Source organism: Bos mutus, chromosome 7, assembly GCF_027580195.1.
Source record: "Bos mutus isolate GX-2022 chromosome 7, NWIPB_WYAK_1.1, whole genome shotgun sequence".
Taxonomy (NCBI): domain Eukaryota; kingdom Metazoa; phylum Chordata; class Mammalia; order Artiodactyla; family Bovidae; genus Bos; species Bos mutus.
The window spans coordinates 57,384,238-57,405,180 of NC_091623.1; the positions used below are offsets into that span (position 1 = coordinate 57,384,238).

General features: G+C 39.7%; 1 protein-coding gene across 1 annotated transcript in view; it reads right to left on the bottom strand.

The window, feature by feature from the left end:
- Positions 1-17,117, bottom strand: part of LOC102277557 (adhesion G protein-coupled receptor E3) — a 43,035-nt gene extending 25,918 nt beyond the window's left edge. Inside the window, exons 1-7 of the mRNA XM_070373809.1 lie at positions 17,057-17,117; positions 14,807-14,857; positions 11,291-11,443; positions 6,789-6,935; positions 5,600-5,746; positions 4,423-4,569; positions 2,033-2,094 (exon numbers count right to left, since the gene is read on the bottom strand). Coding sequence (XP_070229910.1) covers positions 2,033-2,094; positions 4,423-4,569; positions 5,600-5,746; positions 6,789-6,935; positions 11,291-11,443; positions 14,807-14,857; positions 17,057-17,090 — 741 coding nt within the window. The 5' untranslated portion in view covers positions 17,091-17,117. The remainder of the gene's footprint in view (positions 1-2,032; positions 2,095-4,422; positions 4,570-5,599; positions 5,747-6,788; positions 6,936-11,290; positions 11,444-14,806; positions 14,858-17,056) is intronic.
- Positions 17,118-20,943: the final 3,826 nt, after the last annotated feature.

The following is a 20,943-nucleotide window of genomic DNA, read 5'->3' on the forward strand; positions in this document are numbered from 1 at the left end:
AGAGGTTGTTCTCAAGTTCTCAGAAGCTTTATTAAAACAGTTGGCTCTGGCAGAGAAATACTCTGACATATCTGTGAATGCAAGACTGCAAAATTAAACACACTTGTTGGAGTTTAGCACACACACACAATGTAAATAAAGTTCAATACATTGTTTTGGGACTAATGGGTATCCATTTGAAAAGAATGAATCAGTTCAACACCCACCCCATTATTCTCAAAAGTAGTTTCTAGAGAGCTTACCTGTCAAAAATGCCTAAATATTCCCAGCTATTAAGTTAATATCTTTTTTCCCCCACTGAGAAAATTAAAATTGTAGGAGGGGCAATTCAAATATATCAACTTTGGGGGATGGAAGTGAAACAATCAAATGCCATTCATAATAGTCAAAATATTAAAATGTATTTCTATTTTTATATATTTTATATAAAGTCTTTATTTCTATATAACCTTTGTGTATAACAGATAATGATGTAGACATGTCTTTCCACTCTCCATTTTAATAAAAACAATCTGTATAACATATTTACCTTTATTCTTTTTTTCCCAGCTTTATTTATTCTCCTCCTACTCTACTGTTTTTTCTGGTTTGTGTGTGTGTAATTTATTTTTTAAAAAATTAATTTATTTATTTTAATTGGAGTACACAATATTGCGGGGGTTTTGCCATACATCAGCATGAATCAGCCATGGGTGTACATGTGTCCCCCAATCCTGAATCCCCCCTCCCACTTCCCTCCCCACCCCATCCTTCTGCATTGTCCCAGAGCACCGGCTTTGAGTGCCCTGCTTCATCCATTGAACTTGCACTGTTCATCTATTTTACATATGGTAATATACATGTTTCAATGCTATTGTCTCAAATCATCCCACCCTCACCTTCTCCCACATAGTCCAAAAGTCTGTTCTTTACATGTGTCTCTTTTGCTGTCTTGCATATAGGGTCGTCATTACCATCTTTCTAAATTCCATATATATGTGTTAATATACTGTATTTGTGTTTCTCTTTTTGACTTACTTCACTCTGTATAATAGGCTCCAGTTTCATCCACCTCATTGAATTGACTCAAATGTGTTCTTTTTTATAGCTAAGTAATATTCCATTTACCTTTATTCTTGACTGTGACTAGAGAGAGTCTGTTTTCCAAAAGTGCACTTTAACCTAAATGGTCTAGAAGGCATGTTTTTTAAGTCCTGTAAGTTCTATATGACACTGGACAATTTAGCTGCTAAGTCACTTCAGTCGTGTCCGACTCTGTGCGACCACATAGACGGCAGTCCACCAGGCTCCCCTGTCCCTGGGATTCTCCAGGCAAGAGTACTGGAGTGGGGTGCCATTGCCTTCTCCGTCAAGCTGCAAATAACTTTTAATGAAACAAAGGACTGAATTTTGAAAATTCATCTTTTGGGTGTAATATTGATTTCCATATTGTCTCAATGTAACATACGTTTGTTTTGTAAGTCACTTTTGAAAGATTTCTTTGCAATAACACATAACATTTGCAACAGTGAAATTATATCAACCATAATGATGATTAAATTGAGGGGGTGTGGGTGCTTACTGTTTTTTTTTTTTTAATAATTTGGCCATGCCATTTAGCATGCAAAATCTTAGCTCTGTGACCAGGGATTGGAGGCACAGAATCTTAACCACTGGACCACTAGGGAAGTCCCAGATGGTGTGTTTTTTATAATTAATTCTGTACAGAACTAGTGTTGACTGAGAACACTTCATGGCTGCCATGTATTCTCCAAACAATACATTGTTGCTCAGAAAGAAAGCAATCGATAAAACAAAATATGGAAGAAATAGGAGAAGATGCAAAAATATTAATATCAAGAAACACCTTTTTATCCCCAAAGACCGTTAAGTATATGTGCCCTGGCAGGTGTGGGGAGGTTGATTTGAACCCTCGTTTTATATGTTATATTTAAGGATATTCCCTCTAGAGAATATTTTATTTGTAATTACTGTTTATTTCCACATATTGGTGGTGGGCACCAAACACAGATTTACAAAGATGGAAACATACCTGTTGTTTATAGTCTTCCGAAAATGTAACTTGGGTTGGGATAGGGGACCTAGGGTTGATTCCTAGAAATAGAATGATAATTAAAAAAAAGAAAAGAAAAACAGAAATGTTTCTTCCCAGTCTGAAATTCGGAAAATTTCCCTCCCCAACTTTTCCTTTTTCCAACTTGCTCCCAGCTTTCTTTTATTATGGGATTTCTGCTTCTCAGTCATGCCTGCTGGTTGTCATGCCTGCTAGCCAATTGAAGTGTTTGTGTGTATATGTGTGTGTTTGTGTGTATATGTGTGTGTTTGTGTGTGTGTTAGTCACTCATTCATATCTGAGTCTTTGTGCCCCCGTGGACTGTAGCCCACCAGACTCCTCCGTCCATAGAATTCTCCAGGGAAGAATACTGGATTGCCGTTCCCTTCTCCAGGGTATCTTCCCCAGGGATCAAACCTGGGTCTCCTGCATTGCAGACGGATTGTTTGAGCAATCAGGGAAGCCCAAAATTGAAGTATAGTTTATTTATAATACTGTATTAGTTTCAGGTATATAACATAGTGATTCAATATTTTTGTATAGATTATACCCCATTTAAAATGATCACAAAGTAATGGGTATATCTCCCTCTGCTATATAATATGTCTTTGTTGCTTATTTATTTTATACATACTTGTCTGTACCTCTTAATTCTATACCCCTATCTTGCCCCTCCCCCTTCTTCTCCCCACTGGTAGCCACTAGTTTGTTCTCTATATCTGTGAGTCTGTTTCTGTTTTGTTATATATCTATTTGTTTTATTTCTTAGAGTCCACATGTAAGTAATATCATACTTACTTGTATTTGTCTTTGTCTGACTTATTTCACTAAGCATAATACTCTCTAGTCCATATTGTTGCAAATGTCAGAATTTCATTCTTTTTTATGGCTGAGTAGTATTCCATTCTGTGTGTATCTATGTCTGTCTCTATATCTCACATCTTCTTTATCCATTTATCTGTTGATGGACACAGATTGCTTCTGCATCTTGGCTCTTGTAAATACTACTGCTATGAACATTGGGATGGATGTATCTTTTCAAATTAATATTTTTGTTTTCTTCAGATATATACCCAGGAGTGGAATTGCTGGATAATATCGCAGTCCTATGTTTAGTATTTTGAGGAAACTCCATATTATTTTCCATAAAGTGAAAGTGAAGTCACTCAGTCATGTCCGCCTCTTTGCGACCCTGTGGTCTGTAGCCTGCCAGCCTTCTCCTCTGTCCATGGGATTTTCCAGGCAAGAATACTGGAGTGAGCTGCCATTTTCTTCTCCAGGGGATATGCCCAACACAGGGATCGAACTCAGGTCTCCCACACTGCAGGCAGATTCTTTACCCTCTGAGCCACCAGGGAATCCCTGTTTTCCATAGTGACTATACAAATGCCACCAACAATGTACAAGGGTTTCCTGTACTCCACATCCTGTCCAACATTTATCTGTAGACTTTCTGATGATAGCCATTCTGACAGGTGTGAGGTGTTACTTCATTGTGGTTTTGATTGCATTGCTCTGATGATCAGCAATGTTAAACATCTTTTCATGTGCCTGTTGGCCATCTGTATTTATTCTTTGGAAAAAATGTCTATTCAAGTCTTTTGCTGAGGAATACTAATCCCTAGTCCATCTTATCATTTGTAAATATTTTCTCCTATTATGTGGGTTATCTTTTCATTTTTTTTAACTTTTTATTTTATATCAAAGTATAGCTGATTAACAATGTTGTATTAGTTTCAGGAGTACAGCAAAGTGCTTTAGTTACACACACACATATATATATATATATATATGTCTCTATTCTTTTATAAAATAATTTGTCTTTTCATTTTTTAATTGAGTTGCCCTAAGCTTCAATATTTCAATATAAGTCAGAAAGACAAGTTAAAATAAGAATAAATTGGCAACCACTAGGGGGAGTCTTAATGTGTTACCTTAACAGGAGCTGCACATTTGGAATGCATCTCTGCTCAGTAGTAAAGAATTGCCTGCCAAAGCAGGAGACGCAGGAGACCTGGATTCGAACCCTGGATCAGGAAGATCCCCTAGAGGAGGTCATACTAATCCTCTCCAGTATTCTTGCCTGGAGAATCCCATGGACAGAGGAGACTGGTGGGCTATAGTCCATGGGGTCGCAAAGAATAGAACATGATTGAAGCGACTGAGCACTCATAAACATGTGTGCACACATACATGTTAAGCACACATAAACAGCCATATCAAAGGATAGTATTTAGATACTGAGGAATTGAAAGGTTATTAGCATACTGAAGTCAGATCCATACTGATGCATTGTTTTCCTTCACTTGTTTACCTCAACTCTTTCTCTCAGAAAATTTTAACCCGAAGGCGTCAGAGAATCTGCTTACTTATGCAAGTTCCTCCGGAGCCAGTAAAGTGAGTTCTCCCATCAGGTGTCTCAAACCCAGGATTGCAGACACATAAGTAGCTTCCCCGGGTGTTCTTACACTTGGCTGTCGGTGAGCACAGTGCGGGGTCCAGGCATTCATTCTTATCTGTGGCAGGAAAAGGATGAAAAGTGAATCAGTCAGTGACATGGGGTCACTCAGGGCTCCATGAGTTCACCTTTTCATGCCACATCTGTGGCATGTCTGCCACACACAGGTCACAGTCTGTGCATTTCAAGGCACTCACCTTGGTGTCTTCAAGGCTGTCTCAATATAAAACTGAAAGTTTTGCCTCTAGAAAACCACTAAGCACCAACCGAACCGAGATGGTCAGCCAGTGTCAGAGCAGTGAACAGGATTACTTGTATTTACTTTCCATTTTTTAAATTAACTTTTATGGGAGAATAAAAAACATTTTTTTCTAATGTTGGAGCCCATCCATGAGGATGATGACAGGAAAGTAGATTCTTTACTGTCTGAGTCATCGGGGAAGCCCTAATACCATGTTAATGAAGGGTAACTACCAGCAAGGGAAACTAAAGAGTAGAATCATCAGATGAGATGGTTAGATAGCATCACTGACTCAGTGGACATGAATCTGAGCAAACTCTGGGAGACAGTTAAAGACAGGGAAACCTGGCATGCTGCAGTCCATGGGATTGCAAAAAGTTGGATACAACTAAGCGACTGAACAACAATAAATACCACAATAAAAAATTTTTTAATTAAAAATAAAAAATAGTTTAAAACATATTTGGGCTTCCCTGGTGGCTCAGACTATAATGAATCTGCCTGCAATGTGAGAGACCAGGGTTTGATCTTTGGGTCGGGAATATCCCTGGAGAAGGAAATGGTAACCCACTGCAGTATTCTTGCCTGGAGAATCCCATGGACAGAGCAGCCTGGAGGGCTACGGTCCATGGGATCGCAAAGAACTGAACCAGCTGAAGCGACTGACACACACGCATACATGTTATGCACATGTATAAACAGCTGTATCAAGTGACAGTGTTTAGATACTGAGGAATTGAAAGGTTATTAGCATACTGAAGTCAGATCTGTACTGATGCATTGTTTGTTTTCCTCAACTCTTTCTCTGAGGAAATTTTTACCGGAAGGCGTCAGAGAATCTGCTTACCTATGCAAGTTCCTCTGGAGCCAGTAAAGTGAGCTCTCCCAGCAGGTGTCTCAAACCCAGGATTGCAGACACATAAGTAGCTTCCCCAGGTGTTATTACACGTGGCTGTCAGTGGACACGCTGTGCTGTTCAGGCATTCATTCTTATCTGTGGCAGGAAAAGGATGAAAAGTGAATCAGTCAGTGACAGGGCTCCATGGGGTCACTCAGGGCTCCATGAGTTCACCTTTTCATGCCACGTCTGTGGCATGTCCACCACGCACAGGTCACAGTCTGTGCATTTCAAGGCACTCACCTTGGTTTGCCCAAGCCTGTCTCAATATAAAGCTGAAAGTTTTGCCTCTAGAAAACCACTAAGTGCCAACCCAACCGAGATGGTCAGCCAGTGCCAGAGCAGTGAACAGGATTACTCATATTTATTTTCCATTTTTAAAATCAATTTTTATTGGAGTATATAAAACATTTTTTTCCCTAGTGTTGGAGCCCATCCATGAGGATGATGACAGGAAGGTATATTCTTTACTGTCTGAGTCACCAGGGAAGCCCTAATACCATGCTAATGAAGGGTAACTACAAGCAAGGAAAATAAGAGTAGAATAATCAGTTAGATGACATGGTTAGATAGCTTCACTGACTCAATGGACATGAATCTGAGCAAACTCTGGGAGACAGTTAAAGACAGGGAAGCCTGGCATGCTGCAGTCCATGGGGTTGCAAGAGTTGGATACAACTAAGTGACTGAACAACAGCAATAAATACTTCAATAAAATTTTTTTAATTAAAAATTAAAAAACTAATTTAAAACATATTTGGGCTTCCCTGGTGGCTCAGACTGTAATGAATCTGCCTGCAATGTGGGAGACCAGGGTTTGATCTTTGGGTCGGGAATATCCCTTGGAGAAGGAAATGGTAACCCACTGCAGCATTCTTGCCTGGAGAATCCCATGGACAGAGCAGCCTGGCAGGCTACGGTCCATGGGATCGCAAAGAACTGAACCAGCTGAAGCGACTGACACACATGCATACATGTTATGCACAATAAACAGCTGTATCAAGTGACAGTGTTTAGATACTGAGGAATTGAAAGGTTATAGCATATTGAAGTAAGACCTGTACTGATGCATTGTTTGTTTTCCTCAACTCTTTCTCTGAGGAAATTTTCACCGGAAGGCGTCAGAGAATCTGCTTACCTATGCAAGTTCCTCTGGAGCCAGTAAAGTGAGCTCTCCCAGCAGGTGTCTCAAACCCAGGATTGCAGACACATAAGTAGCTTCCCCAGGTGTTAGTACACGTGGCTGTCAGTGGGCATGCTGTGCTGTTCAGGCATTCATTCTTATCTGTGGCAGGAAAAGGATGAAAAGTGAATCAGTCAGTGACAGGGCTCCATGGGGTCACTCAGGGCTCCATGAGTTCACCTTTTCATGCCACATCTGTGGCATGTCCGCCACACACAGGTCACAGTCTGTGCATTTCAAGGCACTCACCTTGGTTTGCCCAAGCCTGTCTCAATATAAAGCTGAAAGTTTTGCCTCTAGAAAACCACTAAGTGCCAACCCAACCGAGATGGTCAGCCAGTGCCAGAGCAGTGAACAGGATTACTCATATTTATTTTCCTTTCTTTAAATCAATTTTTATTGGAGTATATAAAACATTTTTTTCCCTAGTGTTGGAGCCCATCCATGAGGATGATGACAGGAAGGTATATTCTTTACTGTCTGAGTCACCAGGGAAGCCCTAATACCACGCTAATGAAGGGTAACTACAAGCAAGGAAAATAAGAGTAGAATAATCAGTTAGATGACATGGTTAGATAGCTTCACTGACTCAATGGACATGAATCTGAGCAAACTCTGGAAGATAGTTAAAGACAGGAAAGCCTGGCCTGCTACAGTCCATGGGGTTGCAAAGAGTTGGACACAACTTAGCGACTGAAAAACAACAATAAATACATCAGACATTTTTTTACATGAAAAAATAGTTGAATACGTATTACTTAAAAAAAATAGTTTAATATGGGCTTCCCTGGTGACTCAGAGTATAGTGAATCTGCCTGCAATGTGGAAGACCCAGGCTCAATCTCTGTGTCAGGAATATGCCTTGGAGAAGGAAATGTCAACCCATTCTAGTATTCTTGCCTGGAAAGTCCCATGGATAGAGGAGCTTGGTGGGCTAGGCGTTTCAGAGTTGGACATGAATGAACGACTAACACTAACTAACATACATATTTATTTATTGTTTAAAAAACAGTAGAAGGAAGAGAGAGTGGTGAGTAGATTTTTTTTTTAATTTTATTTTATTTTTAAACTTTACAATATTGTATTAGTTTTGCCAAATATTGAAATGAATCCGCCACAGGTATACCCGTTCCCCATCCTGAACCCTCCTCCCCTCCTCCCTCCCTACCTCCCTCTGGGTCGTCCCAGCGCACCAGCCCCAAGCATCCAGTACCGTGCATCGAACCTGGACTGGCGACTCGTTTCATACATATTATACATGTTTCAATGCTATTCTCCCAAATCTCCCCACCCTCTCCCTCTCCCACAGAGTCCATAAGACTGATCTATACATCGGTGTCTCTTTTGCTGTCTCGTACACAGGGTTATTGTTACCATCTTTCTAAATTCCATATATATGCGTTAGTATACTGTATTGGTGTTTTTCTTCCTGGCTTACTTCACTCTGTATAATAGGCTCCAGTTTCATCCATCTCATCAGAACTGATTCAAATGTATTCTTTTTTTTTAAATTTTATTTTATTTTTAAACTTTACATAATTGTATTAGTTTTGCCAAATATCAAAATGAATCTGCCACAGGTATACATGTGTTCCCCATCCTGAACCCTCCTCCTCCTCCCTCCCCCATACCATCCCTCTGGTTCGTCCCAGTGCACCAGCCCCAAGCATCCAGTATCGTGCATCGAACCTGGACTGGCATCTCGTTTCATACATGATATTTTACATGTTTCAATGCCATTTTCCCAAATCTTCCCACCCTCTCCCTCTCCCACAGAGTCCATAAGACTGTTCTATACATCAGTGTCTCTTTTGCTGTCTCGTACACCGGGTTATTGTTACCATCTTTCTAAATTCCATATATATGCGTTAGTATACTGTATTGGTGTTTTTCCTTCTGGCTTACTTCACTCTGTATAATAGGCTCCAGTTTCATCCACCTCATTAGAACTGATTCAAATGTATTCTTTTTAATGGCTGAGTAATACTCCATTGTGTATATGTACCACAGCTTTCTTATCCATTCATCTGCTGATGGACATCTAGGTTGCTTCCATGTCCTGGCTATTATAAACAGTGCTGCGATGAACATTGGGGTACACGTGTCTCTTTCCCTTCTGGTTTCCTCAGTGTGTATGTCCAGCAGTGGGATTGCTGGGTCGTATGGCAGTTCTATTTCCAGTTTTTTAAGGAATCTCCACACTGTTCTCCATAGTGGCTGTACTAATTTGCATTCCCACCAACAGTGTAAGAGGGTTCCCTTTTCTCCACACCCTCTCCAGCATTTATTGCTTGTAGACTTATGGATTGCAGCCATTCTGACTGGCGTGAAATGGTACCTCATAGTGGTTTTGATTTGCATTTCTCTGATAATGAGTGATGTTGAGCCTCTTTTCATGTGTTTGTTAGCCATCTGTATGTCTTCTTTGGAGAAATGTCTATTTAGTTCTTTGGCCCATTTTTTGATTGGGTCATTTATTTTTCTGGAGTTGAGCTGTAGGAGTTGCTTGTATATTTTTGAGATTAGTTGTTTGTCCGTTGCTTCATTTGCTATTATTTTCTCCCATTCTGAAGCCTGCCTTTTCACCTTGCTAATAGTTTCCTTAGTTGTGCAGAAGCTTTTAAGTTTAATTAGGTCCCATTTTTAAAGTATGAGTTTAGAAAATATGTCTCAGAGGAAGTGACAAAGTGTAAGAGAATATGGAAACACCATACAAGAAATCCCCAAAGGAAACAGTGGAGTAAGATTTAGAAAACAGAATGGAATTCACTGGGCTTTCCCAGGTGGTGCTAGTGGTAAAGAATCCACCTGCCAAGGCAGGAGACACAAGAGATGTGGTCAGGAAAATGGTAATCCACTTCAGCAGTCTTGCCTGGAAAGTTTCATGGACAAGAGGAGCCTGGTGGGCTATAGTCCCTGGGGTCGGGCTGTGACTGAGTGACTGAGCATACACGGAACTCATCTGTGTAGAAAACAACGGAAGAACTAAGACGACTTTACGACAAGCTCACGTTTTCTGTGTCTTGGGCACAGTTGGTATTCTTATGTTCAGAGTCTACAAGCAATACACTCTGAAGAGGGTGTGGAGAGAAGGGAACGCTCCTACATTGTTGGTAGGAATGTAAATTGATACAGCCACTCTATGGAGAACAGTGTGGAGTGCTTAAAAAAAATAAGAATAGAGTTATCATATGATTCCATAATCCTACTCCTGAGAAAATTTCTACCTAAAAACTAAATATATAAACAACTTTTTTAAATGAGTTGATTTCTCCATTTGAAAAAATCAGGAACAACATTTGAAAAACCACTAATGTGTTTTAAAAGTTAAGTTCTTATAAAACACTTTCTAAAAACTACTTTCTAAACCGAAGCAATAACGTGTTAGAACATATAATGAAAACAAATTCCCATGCACAAATCTTTATAACCTTCTCATTAATTTTTTGCTATAAACACAAATGTAAGTGCTTACAGTTTTTTGAAACCCCAAAATAGTAGTAATAAAATTTTGTGTGAACTCTATTTTTTTTTTTTAGTATATTAGGAAACTTGCTCCTTGGAAGGAAAGCTATGACAAATCTAGACAGCATATTAAAAAGCAGAGACATCATTTTGCCAATGCCAACAAAGGTCTGTATAGTCAAAGCTGTGATTTTTCCAGTAGTCGTATGCGGATGTGAGAGTTGGACCATGAAGAAGGCCGTGCACCAAAGAATTGATGCCTTCAAATTGTGACGCTGGAGAAGACTCTTGAGAGTCCCTTGGACAGCAAGGAGATCAAATCAATTAATTCTAAAGGAGATCAGTCCTGGATATTCATTGGAAGGACTGATGCTAAAGCTGAAGCTCCAATACTTTGGCCACCTGAAGTGAAGAGCTAACTCATTGAGAAAGACCCTGATGCTGGGAAAGGTTGAAGGCAAAGGAAGAAGAGGGTAGCAGAGGAATAAGACAGTTAGATAGCATTACCAACTCAATGCACAAGAATTTGAGCAAACTCTGGGAGGTAGTGAAGGATAGGGAAGCCTGGCATGCTGCAGTCCATGGGGTTGCAAAGAGTATGACATGACTTAGCAACTGAACAACAACGTTTCCAAATGAGAAAAACTCATTAGGCTATACATATCTGCCAACCCCTTATTAATATGGACTTTAAAATATCCCAAATTGAGGACAGACGCCTTTTATACATCCCTGGTAACATTCCTTCTTACTTAGCACTTAGATCCAAAGACTATGCAGTCTAAACAAAAAGATCCTTGAGCTAAAGAATTTAAGGGCTCTTTAATGCTATTCAACAAAAAAAGATTGTTTTTCATGCCTAGCATGTAGGTCTCCACTATCAAAGCCATTGATTTGATCAGTTATTATCAAAATTTAGGTCCAATCTCTCAATAGGAGGGATGAGTAGACCTACTCTTTTTCTAGAATGTTCTTACTGGAATAACACTCACCTATGCACGTCACTCCAGGATCATTAAACTGTCTCTTCCCATTGCTTGATTCATATCCAGATTTACAGGTGCAGAAGTAGCTTCCCACAGTGTTCGTGCAGGTGGCTTTCGAAGGGCAGGCCCGGGTATCCATGCATTCATTCACATCTGTGACTAAGGATCCATCAAAGGTCAAATGAGTGAGTTCAGTCCATGTCACTATCCTATCAGGCAGGTGTTCGGTCCACTACAGAGTGTTCCTTAGGTTCAGCACTTGGTTTACCATTCTCTTCCCCACCAGTTAATGAAAGCACTCCAGGTCCTGGTTCCACAGAGCTTATATTTTTATGAGGGGGCAAGGGAATCCCATATGGAAAGGATTGCAAATAGATGTAAGAAGCCATATTGAGGGCAAAAGGAGAAGGTGACAGAGAAGGGGGTGACAGAGAATGAGATGGTTGGATGACATCACCAACTCAGTGGACATGCTGCTGCTGCTAAGTCACTTCAGTCGTATCCGACTCTGTGCGATCCCATAGACAGCAGCCCACCAGGCTCCCCTGTCCCTGGGATTCTCCAGGCAAGAGTACTGGAGTGGGTGGCCATTTCCTTCTCCGCAATGGACATAAGTTTGAGCAAACTCCAGGAGATGGTGAAGGACAGGGAAGTCTGGTGTGCTGCAGTCCATGGGGCCACAAAGAGTCAGACATGACTTAATGACTGAACAACCACAGGAAGAAGGCCGAGGTGGGATGAATTGAGAAAGTAACATTGAAACATACATTACCATATGTAAAATTAGATAGCCAGTGAAAATTTTACTGTATGAAGCATGAAGCTCAAACCCAGTGCTCTGTAACAACCTAAAGGGGTGGGATGGGGTGGGAGGTGGGAGGGAGGTTCAAGAGGAAAGGGACATATGTACAGCCATGAGTGTGAGCAAGCTCCAGGAGTTGGTGATGAACAGGGAAGCTTGGCACGTTGCAGTCCATGGGGTCTCAAAGAATTGGACACTGAGCGACTGAACTGAACTGATAGCTGATTCATATTGATGTATGGCAGAAACCGACACAATACCATAAGGCAATTATCCTTCCAATTAAAAATAAATTTGAAAAAAAAGAAGCCAGAAGTTAAGAGAGGGTCAGGAAGAGAAATTCTGTAGGATGACCAGGGCAAGTGTCATCAGGGCAAGCCGAGATGACTAAGTACGAGAAAATCTAGCAGAAGATGGTTTTTTTTTTTTTTTTTTTTTCGGCCCTGCCACATGGCATGTAGGAGCTTAGTTCCCCAACCAGAGATTGAACCTGGGTCTTTTGTGTTGAAAGTGTGGAGTCTTAACCTCTGGACAGCCAGGGAAGTCTCTAGCAGAAGGTTTTCTTGAGCAGTGGGACAGCCATGAGATGGAGACCATCTTGGTGTGGAATGGTGGACAGGAGTGAACAGGAAGACAGACTGATCATCTCTGAGTTCAAAATGTAATCTTAGAGGCTTCCCTGGTGGCTCAGTGGTAAAGAATCCACCTGCCAGTTCAGGAGATGTGGATTCGATTCCTGGTCCAGGAAGATCCCACACGTCTTGGAGCAACTGAGCCCATTTGCCACAACTACAGAGCCCATGCGCTGCAAGTACTGAAGCCTAAGTATCCTAGAATCCATGCTCGATGACAAGAGAGGCCACCACAGTGAGAAGCTGCACCACAGTTAGAGAGTTGCCTCTACTCTCCAAAACTAGAGAAAAGCCTGTGCAGCATCAAAGACCCAGGATAGCCAAAAAGAAAATTTTTAAAATATAATCTTAAAAAGTTAATGTCCCAAGGCAATCTCCCAGTAAATATTCATGAAGATAATACTTCCTAACTATTTATTTTTATTGGCCAGGAGGCACAGCATGAGGGACCTTAGTTCCCAGAATAGGGATCAAACCCATGCCCCTTGCAGTGAAAACATAGAGTTATAACCATTGGACCACAAGGCAAGTCTCATGATTTTTAATTTCCCAGGCTAGATTGCATTTTCTTAATTTTTTGCCTTCATTTTATCATTTACAAGATGAAAATAATTCTACATATTTGGTCATCCTATGATTCAGTGATTCTTCTTCGAGAAATTCCTCAAGAAAAATGAGAGCATATGTCCACAGAAAGACTTGTACATGAAGACTTTGTTCAATAGGCTTCACAGCAGCCCTCTTCATCATAGTCAACCATCAGAAAATCAGAAAATCAGGAGTCCATCAACAGGAAAATGGATCAATAAACTGTGGTATATTAACAAAATGGAATGCTATGTCTGATTGACAAGAGATATTCAGGATGTATTAGGTGAAATAAAAAGATATTGTAAAATGCATAAACTGTGACTGCATTTGTAAATAATACATACATAGTCATATCTGCATTTATCAAATTTTGGTCTGTATCTATATCTATTTACCTACTTATGTATGTAAATGCATGTTTATATTTACGTACATACTATTTAACATACATAGGCTATTTGTACAAAGAACCCACAAAAATTATATGGAAATAATAAAAGATGATCACTCTTTTTACTGTGACTCATGTGTTTAAATATACACATATTTACTTAATTATATATATAATATATATTTTAAAATGTCTATAGTTATGTATGTATATATATTTAAATATACACCTATTTGTCTATATTTATATTAATATATACTTTTAAAATAACTATATAAATAAGTCAATAGGTACGACATTCTCAGTCACTCAGCCATGTCTAACTCTTTGCAACCCTATGGACTGTAGCCCACTAGGCTACCCTGTCCATGGGATTCTCCAGGCAAGAATACTGGAGTGGGGTGCCATTTCCTACTCCAGGGGGTCTTCCTGACCCAAGGATCAAGCCTGTGTCTCCTGCACTGCAGGCAGATTCTTTACCACTGAGCCATCACGGAAGCCCATAAATAGGTGTGTATATATATGTAGGAGAATCCCATGGACAGAGGAGCCTGGCAGCTTTAGGGTTTTGCAAAGAGTCAGACACAACTGAAGAGACTTAGCATGCACACATAATAAAAAGAATAGTTTTCTCTTTATTATTTCTATATAATTGTTCTTCTGACTTTTGTGGATTCTTTGTGTAAATAGCCTCAGTTACACAGTAAGAATGAGCCAATAAAGCTACTTGTTTTTAAGTGTCATAAATGTAGCATGGTAGGAAAAACTGTGAAGGCTAGAATTACTTGGAGAGTCACATGAGTTTGAGCAAATGCTTACCATTTCCATGTTTCTCTTTTTAACTCTGAATTTGGGGAAAGAGAAAGTTGTTCTGCTTATCCTCAAACTGCTTTGTAAAGAAACATCTATAGGGACTTTCCTAGCAGTCCAGTGGTTAAGATTCCACCTTCCAGTGCAGGGGCTATGGGTTTGATCCCTGGTCAGGGAACTAGGGTCCCACATGCCTCTGGGTGCGGTCCAAAAAAAAAAAAAAAAAAAACCCAACATCTGTAGAAACACAGGCTACACAAACTATTCCAGATTCATTCTGCCCATCACCCACGTACCTTGAAGTGATGCGTTAGGAATATTCAGAGAGAAAATTAAGCAGGAAAGTCCTGGGGGAGAAAACAAAAGGGGAGTTTAATTTTTTAAATACTTTCTGGTGGCCTGAATCTGTCGAGGCTGACTTTACTTTCCTCCCCCAAATAGCTCTTGAATACTTTCTCTAAACACATTAAGCACATTCAACACAATTTTGGCTCTCTAGAGACTGTTTGGTCCTTGAGAGCTAAAAGTCAGTTGATCATAATCAACAAACATTCACAGATTGATAAAAATATTTTTGAGATGTCAAGGATAAAAATGGATGAAACGTGAAAATTTAGAAAGCTGAATAATACTGACAAATAATTATTTACTTTAATGCCTTTTATAAGTCTATGAAAAAAAGCAAAGTGAAAGTGCTGGTTGCTCAGTCTTTGCGACCTCATGGACTATAGCCCACCAGGTTCTTCTGTCCATGGGATTTTCCAGGAAAGAATACTGAAGAGGATTGTCATTTCCTTCTCCAGGGGATTGTCATGACCCAGGGATCAAACCTGGGCTGCCTGAATTGAATTGCAGGCAGATTCTTTACTGTCTGAGCCACCAAGGAAGCCCCTATATAGTTACATAGGTAGCAAAATGTGGCTTCGTCAATTGTTGAATTTAACATTCATTAGCACTTTATTTTATTTGAAAATAATGCAGAAGTTAGGTTTTCTCACTGGACAAGTGTTTCATAAAAGTCAAAAGAGTTGGGGAATTCCCTGGTCGTTCAGTGGTTAGGATTCTGTGTTTTCGTTACTGAGGGGCTGGATTGGATTCCTGGTCCGGGAAGTAAGATCCAGTGTGGCCAAAAGAGAAAGTCACAGGACTTGGACAATTGAACGAGTTTATCATGGGCAAGTAAATTAAAAAGTATAATTCTAGAAGTCCTCTTTGTATTTTTAGTAAAACAAAAACACATAGCATGGAATGAGGAGCAATTTCAATATGTTTTATAAAATACATGTTGGGGCTTCCAAAATTAGGAGCAGGAAGCAAACGTGATTTCTCTGAAACAAGAAAGATACTCATCAATTTTTAGTTCCCATCAAGGTACGTTCATACAGAAAGAGCAACATTGCAATTTTACAAGCAATCTGCACGCTCAGTAAATTTACAAGCAATTTGCATGCTCTGAGTCATCAGCTAAGAGACTTAGAGGACCCAAGTATGGAAATTCTGGCTCACTAAGCAAATAGATCCGGAAGAATCAAACTCAGTTTCAGGAAGAACAATGAGCACGGGACAGCTTTCCATGCCAAAAACCTGGCCCTGACACGAAATAATCCATTCTTACATGAGATTCATGTTTTGCAAGGGCTTCCCAGCTGGCTCAGTAGTAAAGAATCTGCCTGCCAATGCAGGAGTTGCAGGAGACAAGGTGGCAAAGATCTCCTGGAGAAGAAAATGACAACCCACTCCAACATTCTTGCCTGGAAAATCCAGTGGACTGTAGCCCGCCAGGCTCCTCTGTCCATGGGGTTGCAAAGAGTAGGACACGACTGAGCACAGTACAACAACAACCACCCCTTGTATGACGGAGTATAAGAGATTGCAAGCTTTGAAGAGCCCCATTGCCTGATGAAATCATTTTGAAGTGCCCTATCTTAATTCCTCCAGGTATTTCCATAGGACACATACCTCAGCCATGGTTTAAAAGAACAAACCAGGTGGATGCCCCCTGCCCAAGCCACAGTGTTGAAAACAGAGTATGAGAGTTGAAGTGTCCTTGCTATTTCTATTTAAAGAGAATAAAATATATTTTTAAAATTTTTATTATTTTTTTTTAAGTTATTTTTAATTGGAGGATAATTGCTTTATAATGTTGTGTTGGCTTCTGCCATACAATAACGTGAGTCAGCCCTAAGTATACATATGTCACCTGTCTCTTGAACTTCACCCCCACTGCCCCCCACCCCAGTCCACCCCTCAAAGTTGTCACAGAGCACTGAGTTGCACTTTCTGTGTTATACAGCATCTCCCCACTAGCTATCTATTTTACACATGATAAAGTGTATGTTTCAATGCTATTTCTCAATTTGTCTCACCTACTTCTTGCCTCCCTGCCCCTCACCTTCCCCTGTGTCCACAAATCCATCCTCTGTGCCTGTGTCTATTCCTGCCCTGCAAATAGATTCATCAGTACCTTTTTTCTAGATTCCACATATATGTATTAATATACAATATCTGTTTTTGTTAAGAGAGAATAAAGTATTTTAATGACTTACCACTCAAAGGCAAAAAGAGACTTCGAGCCATCATGACAAAATGAGAACAGAAATAGGAACTTATATGTCTTTATCTCTGGTATTTCTCAAGGAGAATTGGGGATTTTGTAACCGCTACTGTGGGACCATCTTCTAGTATTCTAATGAGAAACTAAAGAGAACAGCATTTTTTTTTTTTAAATACAGAAACAGAGACGGTCAACTTAAGGCTGCAACTTACTCTGAAATGCATTTTAAAAAATAAGATGAATGTCACAAAATTCCTAGAGCTAATCAGTGAATTTAAGTTGCAGGATACAAAATCAATACACAGAAATCACTTGCATTTCTATATGCTAACAATGAAAAATTGGAAAGAGAAATTGAGGAATCAATCCCATTCACTATTGCAACAAAAAGAATTAAATATCTAGGAATAAATTTACCTAAGGAAACAAAAGAACTGTTACACAGAAAGTTATAAGACACTAATGAAAGAATCAAAGATGACACAAGCAGATGGAGAGATATTCCATGTTCCTGGGTAGGAAGAATCAATATTGTGAAAATGACTATACTACCAAATGCAATCTACAGATTTTGTGTGATTCCTATCAAATTCCAAATGAATTTTTTTCACAGAACTAGAACAAAAAATTACACAATTCTTATGGAAACACAAAAGACCCCAAATAGCCAAAGCAGTCTTGAGAAAGAAGAATGGAGCTGGAGGAATCAACCTTCCTGACTTCAGATTATATTACTAAGCTACAGTCATCAAAATCATATGGTACTGGCACAGAAACAGAAATATAGACCAATGGAACAAGATAGAAATCCCAGAAATAAACCCATGCACCTATGGGTACCTCATTTTTGACAAAGGGGGCAAGAATATACAATGGTGTAAAGACAGCCTCTTCAATAAATGGTGCTGGGAAAACTGGACAGCTACATGTAAAAAATGAAGTTAGAACACTTCCTAACACCATACACAAAGATAAACTCAAAATGGATTAAAGACCTAAATGTAAAACCAGAAGCTATAAAACTCTTAGAGGAAAACATAGGCAGAACACTCGATGACATGAATCAAAGCAAGATCCTCTATGACCCACCTTCTAGAGTAATGGAAATAGAAGCAAAAGTAAACAAGTGGGACCTGATTCAACTTAAAACCTTTTGCACAGCAAAGGAAACTATAAGCAAGGTGAAAAGACAACCCTAAGAATGGGAGAAAATAATAGCAAATGAAACAACTGACAAAGGATTAATTTCCAAAATATACAAGAGACTCATACAACTCAATACCAGAAAAACAAACAACCCAATCAAAAAGTGGGAAACAGATATAAACAGACATTTCTCTGAAGAAGACATACAGATGGCTAACAAACACATGAAAAGATGCTCAACATCGCTCATTATTAGAGAAATGCAAATCAAAACTACAATTAGATATCACCTCACATCAGTCAGAATGGCCATCACCAAAAAAGTCTACAAACAATAAATGCTGGAGAGGGTGTGGAGAAAAGGGAATGCTCTTGCACTGTTGGTGGGAATGTAGATTGATACAGGCACTATGAAAGACGGTATGGAGATTCCTTAAAAACTAGGAATAAAACCACCATATGATCCAGCAATCCCACTCCTAGGCATATACCCTGAGGAAACCAAAATTGAAGAAGACACATGTATCCCATTGTTCATTGCAGCACTATTTACAATAGCTAGAACATGGAAGCAATGTAGATGTCCATCGGCAGATGAACGGATAAAGAAGCTGTGGTACATATACACAGTGGAATATTATTCAGCCCTAAAAAGGAACGTATTTGAGTCAGTTCTAATGAGGTGGGTGAACCTAGAACCTATTATACAGAGTGAAGTGAGTCAGGAAGAGAAAGATAAATATCATATTCTAACGCATATATGAGAGAAGGAAATGGCAACCCACTCCAGTCTTCTTGCCTAGAGAACTCTGTAGACAGAGGAGCCTAGTGGGCTGCTGTCCATGGGGTCACACAGAGTCAGACGTGACTGAAGCAACTTAGCATGCATGCATGCATTGGAGAAGGAAATGGCAACCCACTCCAGCATTCTTGCCTGGAGAATCCCAGGGACAGAAGAGCCTGATGGGCTGCCATCTATGGGGTCGCACAGAGTCGGACACGACTGAAGCAACTTAGCAGCAGCAGCAGCAACGCATATATATGTAATCTAGAAAAACGGCACTGAAGAATTTATTTACAGGGCAACAGTGGAGAAACAGACATAGAGAATAGATTTATGGACATGGGGAGAGAGGAGGAGAGAGTGAGATGTATGGAAAGAGTAACAGGGAAACTTACATTACCATATGCAAAATAGATAGCCAATGGGAATTTGCTGTATGGCTCAGGAAACTCAAACAGGGGCTCTGTATCAACTTAGAGGGGTGGGATGGTAAGGGAGATGCAAGGGAGGTTCAAAAGGGAAAGGATATATGTATACCTGTGGCTGATTCATGTTGAGGTTTGACAGAAAACAAAAAAATTCTGTAAAGCTACTATCCTCCAATAAAAAAATGAATTAATTTTTAAAAGTAAGATGAACGAATGAAGTGAGAGGGCAATGCAGACATGGAGATACATTGTAAAAACACAAGTAAAATGTTCACTGAAGATTCCAGGTTCGTGTGCAGGACCTGATTTTGCTCCCACCCCTCAGAAATGGCAACTGGCTTGTGGCATTTTTGTATCTTATTGTTCATAATTTGCCCCCATCTGTGCATATGTGAAGTTATTAGTCCCATTTTGCCTTTTGTTGTTCAGGGAGATGTTTGTCCAGGTGGAACCACTGCAACGAAGGGTCCCAGGTCCCAGCCTCTCTCAGGTACATGGGCATTCACTGTACAATTCTTGCAGCTTGGCAAGTTTTCATAATAAAATGATGTTTAAAAATCTTAAAGTACCTTTCTTATAGAAATCTTAGAAACATGGATTTGAAATAGAAGAAAATAAAAGTTACATATAAGCTCTATGCTCAGAGCTCCTACTAATGTTAGAAAATTTTTAATTATGCTCTACATATTTTTTCTGTATCTTGGGATTATTGACATTGGAGTTGGATTATTCTTTGCTGTGGGAGCCTGTTGTAAGCCCCACCCACTAGAGGCTAGCAGTACCACCCCCCCAGATGTGACAATGAAAACACTGTCGCACCTCCCACTTCCCCATCCTCACGTTGCCCCTCCTCCCCACTGGTAACTTGTGCTCTACATCTGTGAGTCTGCTTCTCTTTTATTATATACTTACCAGTTTTTTTGTATTTTTCAGATCCCACCTCTAAGTGATATCATAAAGTTTTTATCTTTCTCTGCCTGATTTACTTCACTTAGCATAATGCCCTCCATGTTCATACATGTTGCTGCAAATGGCAAATGGCAAATTTTCATCCCTTTTTATGGCTTAGAAGTATTCCAGGGTGTGTGTATACCACATCTTTTTTCCATTCATCTGTTGATGGACACTCAGGTTACTTCTATATGTTAGCAATTGTCAATAATGCTTCTATGAACTTTAGGATGCATGTATCTTTTCAAATTAGTGTTTTTGATAATCCACAATAAATGGTTTCTTGAAGGATATGTGATTTCAGATGATGCTGGAGAGATTAAATAAGCCTTGACACATGAAGGAGAATGATGAGTTCCAGAATAAGTGGGCATTAGGGCCAATATTCAGAATTTAGTTCATGGACCAACAACCCAGCCAGGCTGGAAGTGCAAAGTCCGAACAGGGCCAAGAGGGCCAAGGTGTTAGTTTCCATTCTGATTTGCTATTTCTGACCAAAATAAACTTGCAAATTTGCGGGGAGCAGGGGAAGGGATCAGAAGAAGGAAGTCTCTTTTCTTCTGCTTTTTA